At 56.0% G+C, this 19,214-nt stretch overlaps 2 protein-coding genes across 10 annotated transcripts in view; both read left to right on the top strand.

Moving 5' to 3' along the window:
- NAPA (N-ethylmaleimide-sensitive factor attachment protein, alpha) overlaps nucleotides 1-14,070 on the top strand; it is a 27,219-nt gene extending 13,149 nt beyond the window's left edge. For 2 of the 9 annotated variants that reach the window (XM_011969849.1, XM_011969837.1), the window contains exons 3-11: nucleotides 1,474-1,590; nucleotides 6,626-6,672; nucleotides 8,780-8,857; nucleotides 9,095-9,150; nucleotides 9,224-9,308; nucleotides 10,136-10,240; nucleotides 11,390-11,458; nucleotides 12,277-12,327; nucleotides 13,318-14,070. In XM_011969849.1, coding sequence (XP_011825239.1) covers nucleotides 1,474-1,590; nucleotides 6,626-6,672; nucleotides 8,780-8,857; nucleotides 9,095-9,150; nucleotides 9,224-9,308; nucleotides 10,136-10,240; nucleotides 11,390-11,458; nucleotides 12,277-12,327; nucleotides 13,318-13,419 — 710 coding nt within the window. In that variant the 3' untranslated portion in view covers nucleotides 13,420-14,070. Of the gene's footprint in view, nucleotides 1-1,473; nucleotides 1,591-6,613; nucleotides 6,673-8,779; nucleotides 8,858-9,094; nucleotides 9,151-9,223; nucleotides 9,309-10,135; nucleotides 10,241-11,389; nucleotides 11,463-12,276; nucleotides 12,535-13,317 lie in introns of those variants that run through there. The other 7 variants (XM_011969832.1, XM_011969869.1, XR_001004875.1 and 4 more) reach the window with 6 other exon arrangements.
- A 3,395-nt stretch (nucleotides 14,071-17,465) lies between these two features.
- Nucleotides 17,466-19,214, top strand: part of KPTN (kaptin (actin binding protein)) — a 13,459-nt gene continuing 11,710 nt past the window's right edge. The window contains exons 1-4 of the mRNA XM_011970070.1: nucleotides 17,466-17,805; nucleotides 18,142-18,224; nucleotides 18,347-18,431; nucleotides 18,506-18,560. Of these exons, the coding sequence (XP_011825460.1) occupies nucleotides 17,583-17,805; nucleotides 18,142-18,224; nucleotides 18,347-18,431; nucleotides 18,506-18,560 (446 nt within the window). The 5' untranslated portion in view covers nucleotides 17,466-17,582. The remainder of the gene's footprint in view (nucleotides 17,806-18,141; nucleotides 18,225-18,346; nucleotides 18,432-18,505; nucleotides 18,561-19,214) is intronic.

Genomic DNA, 19,214 nt, shown 5'->3' with positions numbered 1-19,214 from the left:
TTTTTTTGAGACAGTCTTGCTCTGTCGCCAGGCTGGAGTGCAGTGGCGCGATCTCGGCTCATTGTAACCTCTGCCTCCCTGGTTCAAGCGATTCTCCTGCCTCAGCCTCTCGACTAGCTGGGATTACAGGCACGTGCCACTACACCCAGCTAATTTTCGTATCTTTAGTAGAGACAGGGTTTCATCATGTTGGCCAGGATGGTCTCCATCTCCTGATCTCGTGATTCGCCCACCTCGGCCTCCCAAAGTGCTGGGATTACAGGCATGAGACACCATGCCTGGCCGTAATTTTATACTCAAATTTGGAACTCTTGGAAATAATAATGAAATCATATAGTGAAAATCTGGAAGGCTTTGTCTCTTCTGCTGCTCAAACTTAAGAGGATGGGGCCAGGCCTCCTGGTCCTCTTCCAGCTCAGAAACACTGACTCAGATTCAGCTGGAGGAGAATGAAGGGGAGAAGCCTCAGAACTGAGCTGGAGGTGGTCAGCTCCACGAGGAGGAGGAGAGACACTGCTGCCTCCCAAACGTCAGTTAGGAGATGTGTGGGCAGAATGGCTTGGGACCCACAGAAGCTGACTGTGTGCAGATGAGCACAGGACAGACAAGGCTTCAGGCGCTGTCTCTTCTGCCCTCCTCCATGGGCATTGGTCTGCATGTACTCATTCTTGGTGTCCACATCCTGTTTCCCTCTCTGGACGTGCAGTTCCTGGAGGGAGCCGGCTCTGTGTTGTCCGACCCCAACTCCATGAGCCTCACAATTCACACAGCTGCCTTGTCCATGGGGATCTGCATGAAGGGAACAGAATGTGAACAGAGGCAGAGGAGTTGGGAGAATCAGGAAGAGCTTTGGGGAGCTGTGGAGAAAGAAACAGGACTTGGAAAGGGGAGTAGATGGGAAGGTGTTAATGTGGTTTAATCTCAGTTGCTCCTTGCTTCCCAAAATACCCCTCCCAAGCCACCCCATGATTCAACCTGCACTTTGCCTTCTAGTGGTGGTTCTGGGCCCTGTGCTTTGAGGCTCCCCTAGGGAGGACTGTCCAGGCTGGGAGGTGCAGGAGGCCACCTCACTCTGTTTTATATCCTTTCCAACTCAGCTCTGTCTGCCTTCTCCTTGGATCTTTAGAAGTGGTGGCCCTGGAAATACCAGCATAGCTGGGATTAGGGACATGGCATTTTACCTGGGCTTACCCTGGCTCTCTTTCCATATACCTGGGGCTCAGGGGCTTCCCCTGAGGCAGCTTCCTGCCGCCCTTAGAGACTGTCAGGCGCACCACCAGGAGCCTCAGTGCAGGAGCCAGCAGACCTGAGGTCTAGGCCTCAGTCTGGGCTCGCTCAGGTCACCCTCGTCCTATCTTGGGAACTCTTTCCACATTTTCGAGAGCCCGATCCACCTCCCAGGGCAGTGCCTCTGTGGCTTCATAAAGTGTGGAGCCCCACTGAGGCCGGGACCACCCTTCTCTTCTGTTCCAGCTGCTGGAAACGCGTTCTGCCAGGCCGCGCAGCTGCACCTGCAGCTCCAGAGCAAGCACGACGCAGCCACCTGCTTTGTGGACGCCGGCAACGCATTCAAGAAAGCTGACCCCCAAGGTGAGGATCTCTGTGGGCCACAGGGGCTGCCTGCCTGGCCCAAAGCGCCGTCCTAGCACCCTGCATCGAGTCCTCGGGTTTCCTGGAGGCTCTGGTTTTTCCAATGGCTGACATGTGATAGGCTGGCAGAGACGCGCCTGAGGTAGAGTGAGCTTTGACTTCAGAACTGGCTCCCTTCCTTCTGGTTGGCATTCGCGCCCTGCTCAAGTCTCCGCCCCCTGTCTACCCTGTCGGTGCAGCTGATCACCCCTTCCCAAGCCCGGAGCATTTGGGAGTGGGAGTTCCATTGCAGACCCACCGCCTGCCGAGGAGAGAGGAAAATCTGTTCTGTTGTCAGAATTAACATGCAGAAGGGAGCAGGGTGGGGGGGATTTCTGAGACCAGCCAGGTAGGAGTTGCTGCCGAAAAAGGAGCGGAAATTAGCCCAACCTGGCTTCCCTACATCCTGGGGAGGAATTAGAGAGAGAAGAGCCCGAGATACAGTTGCCAGAGAACAAATTACTTAAACTGAGAGCGTGTTAGGGACAGAAGCCCAGTTTGGGGCTGACTCATGGTGAGAAAACAGTTTTTGTCCCCCTGGGTGCCTCCTGAAGAGGAAGCCCAGCCCAGTGTTTGTATGGGGCGGGAATTTTAATTTATTTTTTAAAATCTTGGTGCCAGGTACAGGTTGCTAATTAGAAAGCACAGGCAGTTTTTAAAAATGACCATCTACTGTCACTGTCATCTCAGGGGAATGGAAAATATGTAAATCTTTAAAAAGTAAAAAGCAGCTAAATAATCTTGGAATAAGGGTCTGTTCTTCCCAAGAGAAGACAGATTTGCAGCAGTGCAGGACGCTTCCTCCATGGATCAGCGAGCACTGGTTCACACACCGTATTTGGGAACTGCTGGCATACCCCTTTGTCATGATCTGAGACATTAGTTCCCAGACGAGGATGAATTTGTGTGTTGACCAGTAGCACTTCTCTGTCCTTAGACTAACCAGTTGCTCCTCACCAGCCGAGCATCTCACACATTGGCCTCAGTGGTCACATGGTGGGGCTCAGGCCTGGCAAGAGGCAGAGGAGCAGCCTTGTAACTGGGTGGGCCGTGGAGCTTGCCTGGCTGGTAGCACGGGGCCACAGCGGGCTGCGTGGGTGATGCAGTGATGACCCAGGGAGACCCTGAGTTTTAAGCTTGACTTACCCCAGGAAATCTCCATGCCTTCCATTAAGCTGCCCCGCCAAGCCTTTCCTTCTGCTCCCTGGGAAACTGGTTGGCCTAGAGGCGCTGTCTTAGCATCTGTGATGTTCAGCTGCTGCCTCATCTGGAGTGACTAGAAGGACTCTCTGGGGCAGCACTGAGCGCCAGGCTGCAGAACAGTGAGTGCCATTTGCTCTTTCAGCAGACTCTTCACTTCCTGCAGACAGGCCCTACCTGGCAGTGGGATATGGTGGGGTCCCTCCCCTGTGTTTGATCTGAGCTTTTCTAGCTCTCCAGCTAGACTCTGCAGGGTGTGGGCCTGGAGTCTGGATGTGGCCCTTCCCTTGCCTTAGGAAGCTCAGAAGGTGGCTGAGGACTCCGACTGGTAGGAAAGTGTGAAGATGATGCCACATCCAGGGCAAGAGGCCGACTTGCGCAGAGCTGAGGCTAGGAGGGGGAGAATTTGGCTAGGGGAGATCTTTCGGGGAAGAAAGGGGGCAGTTCTGAGAGGTGAGCCTCACTTGAGTAGAGCGGAGAGCAGGTGCCATGTCCAGAACCCTGGGGAGGTGGTGCTGAGCAGGGAGGGGTGTTAGCGCAGTGTCCAGAGCTACAGCCTAAAGATGTGCACCCCAGCCATGGCTCCCAGTGGGGCAAGGGGCACACTGGCATCAAGGGCAGCGGCTGCTGTGTGTCTGAGGCTAGTCAGGCCTTACAGAAGGCCAGGTGCAGTGGCTCGTGCCTGTAGTTTCAGTGCTTTGGGAGGCTGAGGCAGGAGGATCACTTGAGCCCAGGAGTTCAAGACCAGTCTGGACAACATAATGAGATCCTGTCTCAAAAAAAAAAAAAAAAACACCTCACAGAGAATGTCATGTAGCAGCTGTGTGTGGCTCAGCAGTGCAGGTGGTGGATGGTCTGGGAGGACCCTGCCTCCCCTGTGATCCTGGGCAAGTCAGTCTCTTGGGCCTCTGTTTCCTCATCTGTTAAAGCAGAGACTGCTGTGAGATGATGGAGTCATGCCCAGCACAGCACCTGGTGTGTGATAAACGTCCAGTCAGGACACCCTTGGCTTTCATCAGTCCAGGGGCCCCTGCCTGCCCTGGGCTCCCCACAGCCTCTGCCCTTGGCCGGGTGCCTTGTGAAACAGCTCTGGAGGCCCAATTTGGAACCTTGCCTGGCTTCCCAGAGCAGGTGGCCAGCTCCCTGGGGCCCTCGTCATCACTGGTCTCCTTGGCAGCCTAGAAGTCCTCTGTCTTGGGTCAGCACTTCCTCCAGGACACTCTCCAGAAGGACCTGCCCCCAAGTGGCAGCTGGAGTGTGCCTAAGGCCCGGCTGGGCTCCTGAATTCCTCTCCCTCTACAGAGGGTGGCCTGCTGCCACCTTGGTGGCTCTGGGTGGGGAAGGGTGATGCTCATTTGTGTTATTGGTTCCTCGGTTACCCAACGACCGCTGCTGCTCAGGGCAGACTGGGGCCAGCGAGGCCTATTCCCGGGCCTGACTGATAGCTGGGGCTGGGGGCAGTGTGTATACCTGGGGCAGGGACGCGGCCCAGCCCCTACTAGTCCCCTATTTCCTCTCTAGCTGCCATTTACGGGGTTCCTACTGTATACCAGATGCTTGGCATCTTTTAACCCATTTGATTTCTTTGTGCATTCTGTGATTTGCCCCCATTTTACTAAGGAGGAGATGGCCAAGTGTAACCAGGAAGGGCTCAGAGAGGCAGAAGTCAAGCTGGGCATCGCTAGTAGGAATGACTGCGGGGATGGGCAGTGGCCAGGGCCATAGCTCCCCAACTTGGGCTTTATTGCTCCGAGCCCCTTTCCAGCCCTCTGTGGGTGGGTGCAGGAGGGGCTGGGCCACAGAGCTGGGTGTTGCTCCACCTGTCCGAGTGCACAAGGCCTGGTGACCAGAGATAAGAGTAGCAGTCATGAGTGTGTCAGAAGCTCGTCCAGGAGCCAGCTGGCCCAGGTGTCTGCTGGTGGTCCACTGCTTTCCAGGCATGGAGGAGACTTAACCCCGTGAGTCCAGGTTGCTGCCCGGGGGGTAAGCTGTCTCCCTGCTGCTACTGCAAGGGCTGTGCCATGCTAACAGCGGGCGCTCCAAAGCCAGTGCCAGCAGGCCCAGGTGGCAGCTATAGATCTCACTGCTCACTGCAGAGCAGCAGCCTTTGCTGCCTCAGCCTGCAGGGTGCCAGGTTGGTGTCCTGGCCAGAAGAGTGAACCAGTGAGCAGCCCGGGGCCACCAGGTGGAGACTGCAGCCAGGTGGGGCGGGGCAAGGTGGACCGCTCACTTCACTCCAGCTGCTGCTCCCCTCCTCCGCAGCATGGCCTGGCTCAGCCATTGCTTCTGGGCCCACCGATTACAGGATGTGTGTGTCTTCAAACTGCCGGGTTTAGGTTGTGTTCTCTCCCCGTCCTCCTCCTTTGCCCCCTTTTTGCCACCTTTCTCTCTTTCTGCTGCCACAGTCTCTGTCTGTCAGCTCCGGAACCTGGACTGAGTGCTGTACCTTCTGTCAGTCCCTTTCGGATCCCCAGAGGTCTTTCCGAATTGGACAAAACCTACAGACCCCAGTCCCCAGAGGAGTGCTTATGGATCCCACTATTCACATGTCAGAAGGAGGGGTTGGAATCCCTGAAAGCCTGGCCACAGGCCTGAGACTAAGAGCCTCTGTTCAGATGCCTCCCCATGGAGGGGTTTTGAAGTCCCATCCAGACCTCGAGCCCCTTGAGAGCTGCCCAGCTCCGGCGCTTCTTGGTAGCACCCTCATCCCAGGCGAACATGGCATGGGTGACCATGGAGACCCCCACAGTGACCAGGAACTTTCAGATGCCCAGGCTGCAGCTCAGAGCCCATGCCCTATGACCTGTCCAGGCTCCCTGCCTTTCCCTCTCCCCAGCCCAGGCCTCCCTCCCCACAACACCCCTGTCCTCCTGAGATGCGCTAAAATGGTGTTCTTAAAAAATACCCCCTGAGAGCTCATTTCTATCTGCTAGAAAATGCCTCCCACTCATGCGTTTCTCTCTCCTCCAAATAACTTGTCAAAAAAAAGCCTTTCCCAAATTTAAAATCTTGCAAGAGATAGTACAACAAAGGTAGCCCAGTTCTTCCTCAGTGCCATCCTGGTGTGTTCAGGTTTTTTGGCAAAACCTTTGAGGAGCTGGTGGGTGGCAGGGCCAGGTTAAAGGGACTGAGAGCAGAGGGCTCCCAACTGCTGAGATATGAGGAAAAGGGGGCAGTGGAGAGCACACCGAGGGCTCAGTGTTCATGACATCCAGCCTCCTCGTGCCAGAGGTCCAGGTCCTCCTGGTGCAGGGACAGAAGCTGCTCACGGTCCTGCAGAGATGGTGGCAGAGCCCAGGTAGAAGATGGCACCGCTGCCGCTGCTGCCTCCAAGACCACCTCAGATGCTGGGCTTGGCTGCCTCCCATGCCCCGTTCCCCTTTGCCAGCAGCTCAGTCCTTCAAGAACAGGGCCTTGGCAGGTCTGTCTTAAAACACCCGTGGGAGTCTGGTCATCAGCCTGGCCGAGCACTGCTATGACTTGTCCCTGGGAAGGGACCTTCCGTATGGGAAGCTGGTAGCATCCTGGCAGCCCGAGGGGAGTAGGACTCCCCCTGAAGCATGTGCCCAGCAAGTCACAGTCTACAGAGTCAGCCCTCTCAACACGTTTCCTGGGGCTCAGGGATTCCGTCTCCTTCTTCCCAGCCCCTTGAGAGTGTGTGGCAGCCCTGGCAGCTCTGAGTGCCTATTGATCTCTCTGCGGGCAGCCAGGTGCACCTGTGTCCGCCTCCTCTCCTCGGCTTCTGCTGAAACGACTTCACTTTCTCATGTCTCCTCCCACCTCCCTTTCTCTCCAGAGGCCATTAACTGTTTGATGCGAGCAATCGAGATCTACACAGACATGGTAAGGGCCGCTTGCTTGTCCTGATGCCCCTCGGGTCCCACTGCATTGCCCCGGCCTTGCGTCCCCTCCTTGAGCACCCCCAGCACTGTTCTTACTCTGTGGCCAAACCAGTTGGGGAGGGGGAAGTGGGAGCTAGGGGAATTAGGCCACCTGAGCTGGCCTGGGCTGGCTGGGTCTTTATCCAGCTCCCCACCAGCCTGACGGCCCCCTCACTCCAAAGGCAGTCATGGTTTTCATTCATAGAACTTAGGTTATTGAGCTGGGCACGGTGGCTCATGACTGTAATCCTGGCACGTTGGGAGGCTGAGGTGGGAGGATCTTTTGGGCACAGGAGTTTGAGACCAGCCTGGGCAACATAGCAAGACCTCTTCTCTACAAAAAATTAGCCTGGTGTAGTGGCATGCACCTGGGGTCCTAGTTCTTGGGAAGTTGAGGCAGGAAAATCACTTAAGCCCAGGAAGTTGAGGCTGCAGTGAGCTGTGATCACACCACTGCACTCCAGTGTAGGTGACAAAACAAGACCCTGTCTCAAAACAAAAAAAGAAACTGGGTTACCGGAGAGAGTGTGTCCGGCACTTTCCCTTGCCCAGCCTTCCCACAAGTGTCGTATTATTTGATAAGCCTCTTGCAACAGGCCACAGGGATAGGCAGAGCCCACAGGAGGCTCACCACCTGTCCTGTCCCAGGGGGCTTTGCCAATGGCAGATGCAGACCAGATGGGCAGCTGCCAACCGGAGCCAGAGTGAAGGGTTCCACCCAGGCCAGGGCTCCTGTCAGCACTTTCTCTCCCCTTCCTTCCTTCCTTCCTTCCCTCCCTCCCTCCCTCCTTCCTTCCTTCCTTCCTTCCTCTTTCTTTTCTTTCTTTTCTATTTTTTTTGAGACAGAGTCTGTCCCTCTCATCCAGGCTGGAGGTCAGTGGCGTGATCTCAGCTCACTGCAACCTCCGCCCCCAGGTTCAAGCGATTCTCGTGCCTCAGCCTCTCGAGTAGCTGGGATTACAAGCGTGTGCTACCACGCCCGGCTAATTTTTGTATTTTCAGTAGAGATGCGGTTTCACCATGTTGGCCAGGCTGGTCTCGGACTCCTGACCTCAAGTGATCCACCCGCCTTGGCCTCCCAAAGTGCTAGGATTACAGGCGTGAGCCACCACGCCTGGCCAGCTCCTTTTTGTCTCTCTGCTTGCCCTGTCTCAGCTCTCCAACCCCAGGCAGGGGCACGAGCCCTACCCCTTGTGTTCAGGGCAGTGCTGCAGGGATGACTGTGATTAGAACAATAATAGCAGCTCCCATTTATTATGCCAGACACTGCAGGGTGGTTTAATCCACAGCCCTGTGAGGTTGGCATTATTGTCATCCCCATTCCATAGTGGAGGAGAGGGGCTCAGACGAGTGACATGACTTGCCCAGGGACACGCAGCTACAAGCAGGAGTCACTGAGACCCAAAACAAGGTCTGGCTGAGCCCAGGACCTTGCCTTTTCCTACTGCCCTCAGCAAGGGGGTGGCGTTGGACCAGCCCCTGGGGCAGAGCAGTCAGGCAAGCGCCTGGACACTGGGTGGAGGCGGATGGAAGGTGCGAGGCCCCTCAGAACCTGAGGCCTCCCTGGGGAGCTCTGGGTGTGCATGGGAGAGGCTGACAGGTAGGTGTTGGCCTGGGGGCAGAGCTAGTACTTTTGGGCAGGGGTCTCAAGCCCTCCCTCCCATCCTGGTTTCTCCAAATCCTTTTGCCAAGTGACTCTGGGCTGGTCCTTCCGCCTCTCTGGCTGCTATCAGAGGCTTCCTAAGGGCCAGGGCCTTGGCCAAGTGCTCGTGCTCACATCCTCTCTGGTGTCACACCATCTGTGCCCTCATGGACAGGATGAAATTAGGCTGAGGCTCTGGAGCGGCTTGTCCAAGGTCACCAGCTCAGCCCAGCACGCACAGCCAGGCCTCTAGTGCTGGGGCCCTCCCTTCTCACCCCTGTGTTCCCCCTCCTCTCAGTGTTTTCTTCATACCTCCTCACAGGCCTGGCTGAGGGGTAGGAACTTGAAGGGTCATGGGTCAGCAGGGGTGCGGGACAGGGCATGCAGGTCATGAGTCACAGGCAGTCCCTTCCCGTGTCCCCTCCAGGGCCGATTCACGATTGCGGCCAAGCACCACATCTCCATTGCTGAGATCTATGAGACGGAGTTGGTAGACATCGAGAAGGTGAGTGGCAGCAGCGCCCTGCCTGGGCTGGCAGCCAAGACCAGCGCTGCTCTCTCTTCCCACCAGGGGAGTCCTCTGGTGTCTGAGTGCCGAGAAGGGGGCATGGGGCGCTGGCAGAGCTTGGAGAACGGGGTCTGGCTGTGTCCCAGATGGGCAGGGCGAAGGGTGTGGAAGCTTCATGGTGACCTCCTCTCCCTCCCCGCCCTCCCCTGGAACCCATCCCCCATGTCTCCCCAGGCCATCGCCCACTACGAGCAGTCCGCAGACTACTACAAAGGCGAGGAGTCCAACAGGTAGCCCCCTTCCTGCCTGCCCCAGCCCCTCGGGGACCGCCACCACTTCCCCTCACTCCTCCTTCCCACACAGCTCAGCCAACAAGTGTCTGCTGAAGGTGGCTGGCTACGCCGCACTGTTGGAGCAGTATCAGAAGGCCATTGACATCTATGAGCAGGTGGGGACAGGTGGGGATGGCGGCCCCCATCCTGCCCCCTCCCAGGGCCTGTGCCTCTTCCTAAGCCCCGGCGCCTTGTTCTGGAACCACCCCTCCCCCGGCTCGCCCTCTGCCTCTTCCCGCACAGCCCTTGCCATGTCATCCCCCCACCCCATCTTCAGTCTGGCTGAACATTCTCCACCTACGACTCCATGCCATGTCAGCACCGTCTCCCTGGCTGTGCCCCTCCCCCACCCCTCGCAGAGCTTCCTGGAGGGGCCCAGAGTGAGGCTGGCTAAAGAACCCAGAGGGAGGCAACGGGAAGAACTGCCAAGAGGCCCAGGGTGGCTGTGGGCACCCCACCCCATGGCACGATAGTCCTCATCCACAGTGGGAGGGAGGGAGTGTCACATGGGGTCCCCCCAGCGTGCACGGAGCCCTGGGTGATGGCCAAGAAAAAGGCAGGCAGCTGGCCCCTGGGGAGAGAAGGGTGGGCGCCGCCTCTCATGTTCCTGCCGCCCCTCTGCCCACTGCCATGCCAGCCTCCCGTTGGTCGTGACAGTCAGGCCGCTACCTCCCCACTGTCTCAGGCTTTTGGGAGCCCTCGAACACCTGACTACAGCCTCCACCTCCACCCAGCCACCATCACACCCTGGTCTTGGTCGCTCACGCACTGGCCACTGATCTCCCCAAGCCAGTCCCTGGCTCCCTGCCATTGGGGTCCTGGGTTAACGGCCTCACCCTGGGACATGGACCCAGCTCCCAGCTGGCCCCCCAGTGCCTGGCAGTGGCTCTGGCCCTCTGACTGCTTGCCCTGAGCTCACAGTGCCACTTCCCCATGGCTACAGGTGGGGACCAATGCCATGGACAGCCCCCTCCTCAAGTACAGTGCCAAAGACTACTTCTTCAAGGCGGCCCTCTGCCACTTCTGCATCGACATGCTCAACGCCAAGGTAGCGCGCCCCATGCCCACCAGACCACCGCGCCAGGCCAGGCCCTGTTACCCCCCAAGATGGATGTGCTCCTCCCTCACGTCTGGCCCCTGCCAGGCAGCCTTTGGATGAGAAGTGTGAATCTCACGGCTGTGTTTCTGTGCTGGAGTCACCTGCCCGCCCAGCCCTGGAGGCTTTTGCAGGTCCAGCTCCTGCCTCACTTAGTGCTCTTTTCTTCATGGGTGCACGTTTTGAATCCTCGCTGCATCCCATTAAAGTCAGCACCATTGTCACCTCGTCTTACAAGTGAAGGTGGTGAGGCTGGGACGAGAGTCCCTTGTTTGAGGCCACATGGCTAGGGACCTGTAGCCCCAGCGTTCCAGATCTTTGTGACTCCTGTTGTCACGACTTTAGCTGTAGCTCACATGCCCACCTATTTTCGGGGTGCTTGGCAAAACAGGGGCCAGAGAGGGCAGTGGGAGGGGACGTGGCCAGAGGGAAGGAGCTGGAGGGTTGGTGCTAGATTTTGCTTGGCTGGAGTTTTCCTGCCATTGCCTGGCAGAAGCACGGAGTCCAGGATTTCCTGGTGTCCCTGGCTGCCCAACCCCCTGCCTCATGGCCTGGGGTGATGGCCCCACACACCCCCCACACACACACCCCATAGAGCCCTGCTCTGCTGTGGGCACCAGTGGTGGGCAAAAGCTTGGCCTTTGTCAGACCAGGTTCACATTCCCACCCCATGTCTCACCGTGCCCTGGGCAGGTCACTGCCCCCTCTGGATCTGTTCCCTCACTTTCAAAAAGGGGCTCACCGTTATTTGACCCTCTCAGGGTCCTCAAGAAGCACCAGCCCCAGGCCTGCCATGGAGGATGTGCTCATTTGTCCCCTGCCCCAGCTGAGTCAGGTGGGAGGAGGCAGTGGGTACCTGTCTGAGGAGCCTTCCCCCTCCACCCACCTCTCCCTGCAGCCGTCTCTGCCAGCCAGGCTGGTGCTGAGTTCAGCTGCGGGAAGGTACTGACACACAGAGCCAGGTGACACCTGAGGCTAGAGGAGGGGCACAAAGAGCTGACTCAATATCACCAGACATCCCCAAGTCCCTTTGGCTGCTAGGCCAGCAGCTCTGAGGGCCCTCTTGTTACTAACTTGTCCTCCCCCTTCCCTGCTGCCCAGCTGGCTGTCCAGAAGTATGAGGAGCTGTTCCCAGCTTTCTCTGATTCCCGGGAATGCAAGTTGATGAAAGTAAGTGCTGGGTGCTCTGGCCTCCCCCTTCCCGAACCCCAGATGGGGGTGGCCGGGGCTCCAGGTGGGACAATCATCAAGACTTGTCCAGTGGTTCTCAGAGGGTATGTTTATTTTGTTTTCTTTTCTTTGGCCATTTGAGTCTCCATTTTCCAGATAAAGAAAGTACAACTTGGGGAGTGCTGGAGCTCGGGATGGCTGGGTGAACACACACACACACCCCCCACATGCACATGACACACATCCCACACACACACCACACCACACACACTACATACGCCACACACTACACATACCACATACACCAAACACCACATACACCAAACACTACATACACTACACCAAACACTACACACCACACCACACACACCACATGCTACACACACACCACACACGACACACACCTCACACAATCACTACACCCACCACACACACACGACACATCACATGACACATACCACATACATCACACACGACACCACACACATCACACACACCCCACACGACATACCTCACACACACATAACATACACCAAACACACCACAGACACACCACATATCCACACACACACACATTCTGTGTGATGTTCTATGTTGGTAAGGTTGCCCTGAGAGCTAGCCGTTTCTGATGAGTAGGGCAGCAGGATTGCAACACGCCCCTACCTGTCCCCAGTTTAACCCACACGGACTGACCCTCTGAGAGTCCTCAGGAAACCCCAGCCCCAGGCCTGGCATACAGATAGTGTGTGCTTTCATCTAATCCAGGCCGACCTCAGGTCAGCCTGGGCCCCAGACCCCTCTCTGCCATTTCCTTGCAGAAGTTGCTAGAGGCCCACGAGGAGCAGAATGTGGACAGCTACACCGAGTCGGTGAGTGGCCCGCATGGGGGTCAGGCCCCTTCACAGGGATGGGTCCCCTAGGAAAGCCGCCCTTCTTAGACATGCTCTCCCCTGACATTCACCCATTTTTATCTGGCCCCCAGCCCACTGTGAATTTCTTTCTCCAGTCACCCCAGAAACCTCACAAGTAGCCCCAAGAGATGCAGGGAGTGTTTTCCCCATTTTATAGATGGTGGCCTTGGCACCTCAGGGGCAGAGCTGGTGTTCAGAGCCACATCTGTCTGCTCCTGAAGACCAGGGTTCCTTGAGTCCCCCAGTTGAGTGTGTGAGACTCACAGTGGCCGCCTTGGGCACCCAGGAGGCACAGACTGGGAGGGAAAGGGTGAGAAGGAGAGTGGAGCTGAGGACACGGGAGAGGCGCCAGCTTCCCTCTGCCTGGTGGAGCCGCCCACGTGGCTCTCTCTCCCTTCCCTTTCTCTGTTCCCAGCGTTCCCGGGCTCAGTGGCATCCGGCTCAGGTCCTGATTCGCTCCTCTAATGGCACATGTCAAGCATTTCTCCCCAGGTGCCCCTCGGGAATGGAAGCCCCTAGCTGAGGACAGCGAGCAAATGCCATCCGGTTCCTCTTGCCCCAGACAGTGGGTGGGAACTCAGCCAGGAGCTCAGGGAGGGGATGCCCAGCAGGCTGCAGCTTCTCTCTCCCATGCCCCATGGCACTCAGGAGTGGCCTTTTCCGTATCTCCAGGCCTCAGTTTGCCACCCGTTCAATGAGGATGCTGGACCTTTTTTTTTTTTAAAGCTACAGTCTTTCTCCCCCAAGGGAAATGTTGTGCCTAGCATAGTCAAGACAGACAAGAAGGAGCTCCCCTGGCTGAGTCGGGGCCTCGAGCCCTCCCTCTGCTCCTTCTCAGAGACCAGGGTGACAGGGACAGATCTTGAAAACCTTCAGACAAGTGCCCTTGGGCTGCAGGGTTGGGAACAGGGAGGAGCATGGCCAGCCCATCACCTGGTGTGCCCTCAGGTGAAGGAATATGACTCCATCTCCCGGCTGGACCAGTGGCTCACCACCATGCTGCTGCGCATCAAGAAGACCATCCAGGGCGACGAGGAGGACCTGCGCTAAGCCCCACCCAGCCTCCCAGCGCCCGTCTTCCTGTCCCATCTGCTTAGAGAGAGGTGGGGCCGAGACTTGCTGGAGAGCGTCCCTCCTTTCCCACCTGGGGAGTCCCGCAGGCCACAGTGGGCAGGTGGCAGCGGGGGTCAGCATGCGGGGGCACCAGAGGCCCAGGCTGCTGGCTGGACAGTCACCCTCTGCTCTCGCTACATCCCTTGCTCCCTGCCCATTTATTTAAGCCCCCATAGGTGCCCTTCACCCCCAAAACCAGCTGTACAGAATCTTTGATACAGACCTATTTGCTAGGGGTGCTGCCGGGGGTTTGGGGTCAGCATCTGGCCCTCCATCTCCTGACCAGCTGATTCATGAGGCCGGTTTCTGTCTCTCCCACTTTTGTCCCCCAGCCAAGCTCTAAAGCACATGTAGCCGCTGAGACTTGCTGTCTCTACGGGGGGCAAGCTCCTCTTCCCCCAAACTCTGGGAGCTTCCCCCAGCCTCCTGCAGCCCCGACCTCTCAGGTTAGACCCTGGGCCCTGGAGCTTAGGGGGTTGTCCCCGACCCCAGCCCCACACCTGCTCCTTCCCTAATGCTTTGAGGTTTTCTTGGTTGGAAGCTGCAGCTGGCCCGAGAAAGAAAATAAAAAACAACACTTTTGCATGAGTCTCTCTTCCTCCTTGTCTCTGCTACCCACTTTGCCCCTGGGCCGGTCACCCGTTCTCCTCACCCTCCTGGTCCCCCAGACTCTGGGCAAGCTCTTGGGAGGTTGGGAGCATGCATCCTTGAAACACGTGTGGGCTGGGTCAGTTTCTAGGTTGGGGAGACCCAGGGATGGTGGGCCTGGGGAGGAGCTCTGGCTTGGAAGTCCCAGAGCGCCCGTCTTGATCTAACTTTCTCTGGGTTCTTGGGGTCCAGGGACCTTGGTTTCCTCAACTGGGATGCATGGTGATGATGCCACCCCTCAGAGCCAGTGGGAGGGTCGAATGTGACAATCCTCATGACTGCTTTGGATGAGAATGGGTGGAAGCTCGCCGAATCTCCCATGTCCACATTTCCCTGGCAGGAAGGCTGAACGCCCCGGTGACAGTTGTTCCATCTGTCACAGGACGGGGGAGGAAGCGGCTTTGGTGGGCAGAGTCTGAGGCCCGAGTGGGTCTGGGGAGTGGGGGAGGAGATAGCAGGAGCCTTTGCCCGGGAAAAGTGGGCAGGAACCAGCTGCCTCCACCACACTCCACAATGTGCATGTTGGGGGACCTGTCTGTTACGCATGTGCTTTACCCTGCCCTGCGCAGGGCCCCTCACTATGGAGGAGACGGGCTGGAGGAGGCTCAGTGCTCAGGCAGGATGGGAAAGTGTCAGGAAGTGAGCAGGGGCAGTAACTGCACAGAGGAGGGGCTGCCTAGGAAACCAGGGTATGCTCCTGGGAGTGGGGCTGCAGCCCAGTAAGCCTAGAGAAATGCAGGCGAGGTTCAAATTCCCTGACATCTGCCCTGCTCCTCTGTCCCCTGCAGCTCCTCCCACAGCTCCAGTGCATTGATAATGGCAGCAAAGACTCCTGAGACCTCAGATTGATTACCATGTCTGCCCCCGTTGTGCGCACTGGCTGAAGGATGGTGTGAGAATCTGTTTCTGCCATCCATGACCTAAATCAGTGATGGTCAGCCCTGACTATGCTTTAAAGTCATTAAAAGTATCCAGGCGTGGGGCTGGGTGCTGTGGCTCATGCCTGTAATCGCAGCACTTTGGGAGGCCCACGCTGGTGGATCACTTGAGGTCAGGAGTTCAAGACCAACCTAGCTGACATGGCAAAACCCTGTCTCTGCTAAAAATACAAAAATTAGGTATCATGGCGCAAAAATAAAAGTATCCAGGCTGGGGCCGCACTCTGATAAATTACAGTTTGACTAAGTTTCCTACCCTTTTGTTTTGGGTTTTTGTTTTTGTCTTGGTTTTTTTTTTTTTTTTTTTTTTTTTTTTTTTTTTTTTTTTTTTTTTGAGATAGAGTCTCGCTCTATCACCCAGGCTGGAGTGCAGTGGTGCAATCTTGGCTCACTGCAACCTCTGTCTCCCGGGTTCAAGTGATTCTCCTGCCTCAGCCTCCCGAGTAGCTGGGATTACAAGTGTGTGCCACTACGCCCAGTAATTTTTGTATTTTTAGTAGAGACAGGGCTTCACCGTGGTGGCCAGGCTGTTCTCAAACTCCTGACCTCAGGTGATCCGCCTGCCTCAGCTTCCAAAGTGCTGGAATTACAGGCATGAGCCACCACGCCCGGCCTGTTTTGGTTTGCTTTTTAAAGCTTCATAGGCGGTTCAAGTGTGCAGTTAGGATTGGAAACCTCTGAACAGAATGATTCCTTCCTAACCTGTAACTTCATTTTTTTATTCATCCGCTCAACATGTGGCTTATAGGTTACTAGGGAGGGAAGACACCTGAAGGAAACGCACTGATGAAGTAGCACTAGACCCACGTGCCACTCCCTCAGCAAGTATTCACTAAGCACCTGCTGCATGCCAGGCCCTGGGAACACAGCAGCACTGATGGCATTCCCAGACTACCCTCCAGGAACTTCTCCCCACATCCAGAAATCTGGAATCATCACAAATTCCTTCTTGCCACCTCCCTTATCCAGTCTGCCTTTGAGAACTTTCCATTTGCTGTCTCTTACGTGCTCAGCACATGGTTTGTGATTTTTGACACAAATTTACTGAACGCCTGCTTTGTGTCAGGTCTTGTGGTCCAGGTACAGGCGATAAGACCGTGATCAAGGGAGATCAGCTGCTTCCTTCATGGAGCTTGCAGTCTGTGTGTGCTCGAGGTGTCCAGGACAGCTGGCCAACCCATGTTTTCTGGAAATGATACACAGATGTGCACAGAGTACCCAAACCTTCGTGGCCTTCTAGGGACAAAGAAGCACAGATAGGAACCCCTGAAGGCCCCAGATTGGGGAACACCTGGTTTACATCCTGTCCCCACCACTAATGAGTCAGTCAGTGGAGTTACTCTGTCCGAGCCTCCATTTCATCCTCTGTGAACTGGGATAATAAACCCCTTTGAAGAGGTTTCTTTCTTGCAAAGATTAGTGAGATAGATTTGCAAAGGATGTCCAGGCACACAGTAAAAACTCAATGAATCCTGAATAAGTGAACCAGCAGGGAGGGTAACAGTAGGCCCTTGCAGAACAATTGTGAGGAGTCAGATTATCAGAGCCAGCATGACTGTCATCAAGTAGGTGTTCGATAAAAGAGTTGGTTATTATAGCTGGATCATTTTTCCTTGGGGTCAAGAAGAATGTATTCATTATTTTAAAGGTGATACTGTTAAGATTATGAAGTATGGTCCGGGCAAGGTGGCTCACACCTATAACCCTAGGACTTTGGGAGGCCGAGGTGGGTGGATCGCCTGAGGTCAGGAGTTAGAGACCAGCCTGGGCAACATAGCAAAATCCCATCTCTACTAAAAATAGAAAAACTAGCCAGATGTGGTGGCGCCTGTAATCCCAGCTACTCGGGAGGCTGAGGCAGGAGAATCGCTTGAACCCAGGAGGCAGAGGTTGCAGTGAGCTGAGATCGCACCACTGCACTCCAGGGTGACAGAGCAAGACTCTGTCTCAAAAAAAAAAAAAAAAAAAAGTGAACTGTGGAATTATCTTGTTTGGTTTCCAGTACTGACCGCTCGTTACTAGCTGTGTGATCTTAGGCAAGTTACTTTACCCCTCTGTGCCTCAATTCCTTCATCTGTAAAATGGATTTAAGTACCTACCTCCACCCCCTTCCAAATTTTTAATAAATTATATGGAATGCACTTATAGTAGTTCCTGGCACATAAGGGCAATATTAAGTTTTACGATGATGATGATTCGACCTTCCACACAGCATAGAGCGAGAAGCCGTGGCCGCCACCTCCCACCTCTAGTCACAGACTCCTTATGGCAGCCACTTGGTCCAGAAATGGAAAGGAGAAGAGTGCGCAGGCGCAGTGGGTCAAAGTTGCCTGGGAGCCCCGAGCATGCAATCTGGCCGCCATCTTGGGAGAGGGCAACGCCAGCAGCTTCTTGTACGTCATCAGCCTGCGCAACGACCGGGCACCCGGCGGTTCAGGTCGCTTAGAGAGTCGTAGGTTGGGTAGTGCGGGTTGCGGCGGGGGCTACCGAGAGGGTGCGTAACTGAGGGGCGTGATGGGGGAGGCGGCCGTGGCCGCGGGGCCTTGTCCGCTGCGCGAGGACAGCTTCACGCGCTTCTCGTCGCAGAGTAATGTGTATGGGCTGGCAGGCGGCGCCGGCGGGCGCGGGGAGCTGCTGGCCGCCACGCTTAAAGGCAAGGTGCTCGGCTTCCGCTACCAAGACCTCCGACAGAAAATCCGGCCAGTGGCCAAGGAGCTGCAGTTCAACTACATTCCCGGTGGGTGGCGCTATGGTGCTGGGAGGGCCCTGGAACGTGGTGTTGAGAAGGCTTCTGAGGCTCTCTCTGAGCCGGGTCACCGTGCTGGGAGAATGGAATCGGGGTGGTTTAAGGGGGTCACTGGGATCAGGAGGCAGGCATAGTTGGGGCCTGGATGAGCCTAGGGTTTCAGGATTCTTCAGACTTACAGGTCAGGATCCCTGGTACCCAGGGAACAGAGGTCGGGTGATGGCGGTCAGGACTCAGACCAGAGGGCATGATCATTGCGGTGGCCGGAGTTCACCATGTTTGGGAGATCGGAGTCATTACACTGAACTTAGAACTCTCCCCTCCCAGTGGACGCGGAGATTGTCTCCATTGACACTTTCAACAAGTCACCCCCCAAGCGAGGTCTGGTTGTGGGGATCACGTTCATCAAGGTACCTAGAGCCCCCTCCACCTCCCTTCGCCCTCCTCCTTACACACATGGTGAGTTCCACTGAGCTGCCCCAGATCCCACCTGCCACCCCTGCCCTCCCCTGAACCCCGTGTCCTCCCCCAGGATTCAGGGGACAAGGGTAGCCCCTTCCTGAACATTTACTGCGACTATGAGCCCGGCTCTGAGTACAACCTTGACTCCATTGCCCGTGAGTGAGGCGTGGACGGGAGGAGGGAGAGGGTCCCCAGCAGGTCCCCCATGCTCACGTGCCCGTCCCTACAGAGAGCTGCCTGAACCTGGAGCTCCAGTTCACTCCGTTCCAGCTGTGCCATGCAGAGTGAGTGTCCCCTGGGCATCCGCGCCCACCCCACTGTAAATGTAGAAACCCTGAGCTCTCAAACCCCTTCTTTACTTACAGACCCCTGTAGTCTGTTTCCCCTTCTGGAAAATAAAGAGGTTGTACTAGATTAGAGATTGAAAACTAAAATGCCAGCCGGGCACGGTGGCTTACACCTGTAATCCCAGCACTTTGAGAGGTCGAGGCAGATGGATCACCTGAGGTCAGGAGTTCGAGACCAGCCTGGCCAACATGACGAAACCCCGTCTCTACTAAAAATACAAAAATTAGCCGGGATGGTGGTATGCATCTGTAATCCCAGCTACTCAGGAGGTTGAGGCAGGAGAATCACTTGAACCTGGGAGGTGGAGGTTGCAGTGAGCCAAGATTGCACCACGGCATTCCAGCCCAGGTGACAAGAGCAAAACTCTGTCTCAAAAATAAATAAATTAAATTAAACTAAAATGCCTTTGGGGACCAGGGAGGTCATGTGAGAATGGAAAGCACAAGTGTAATGTAACAGGTAGCATGTGTGCACACACGCATATGCAGCTGAGGTTGGAAAGCTGTAGCTAAGTGGAGACCACGAACTTGCCCACAATCAGATTCTATGTTTGTTTTTTAGAGCATCGTGCTTTTTTTTTTTTTTTTTTT

The sequence above is a fragment of the Mandrillus leucophaeus genome, unplaced genomic scaffold (genome assembly GCF_000951045.1).
Source record: "Mandrillus leucophaeus isolate KB7577 unplaced genomic scaffold, Mleu.le_1.0 Scaffold120, whole genome shotgun sequence".
In the NCBI taxonomy this organism is placed as follows: domain Eukaryota; kingdom Metazoa; phylum Chordata; class Mammalia; order Primates; family Cercopithecidae; genus Mandrillus; species Mandrillus leucophaeus.
The sequence above is the reverse complement of the archived record's forward strand: the minus strand, read 5'-3'. Positions and strand labels throughout refer to the sequence as shown.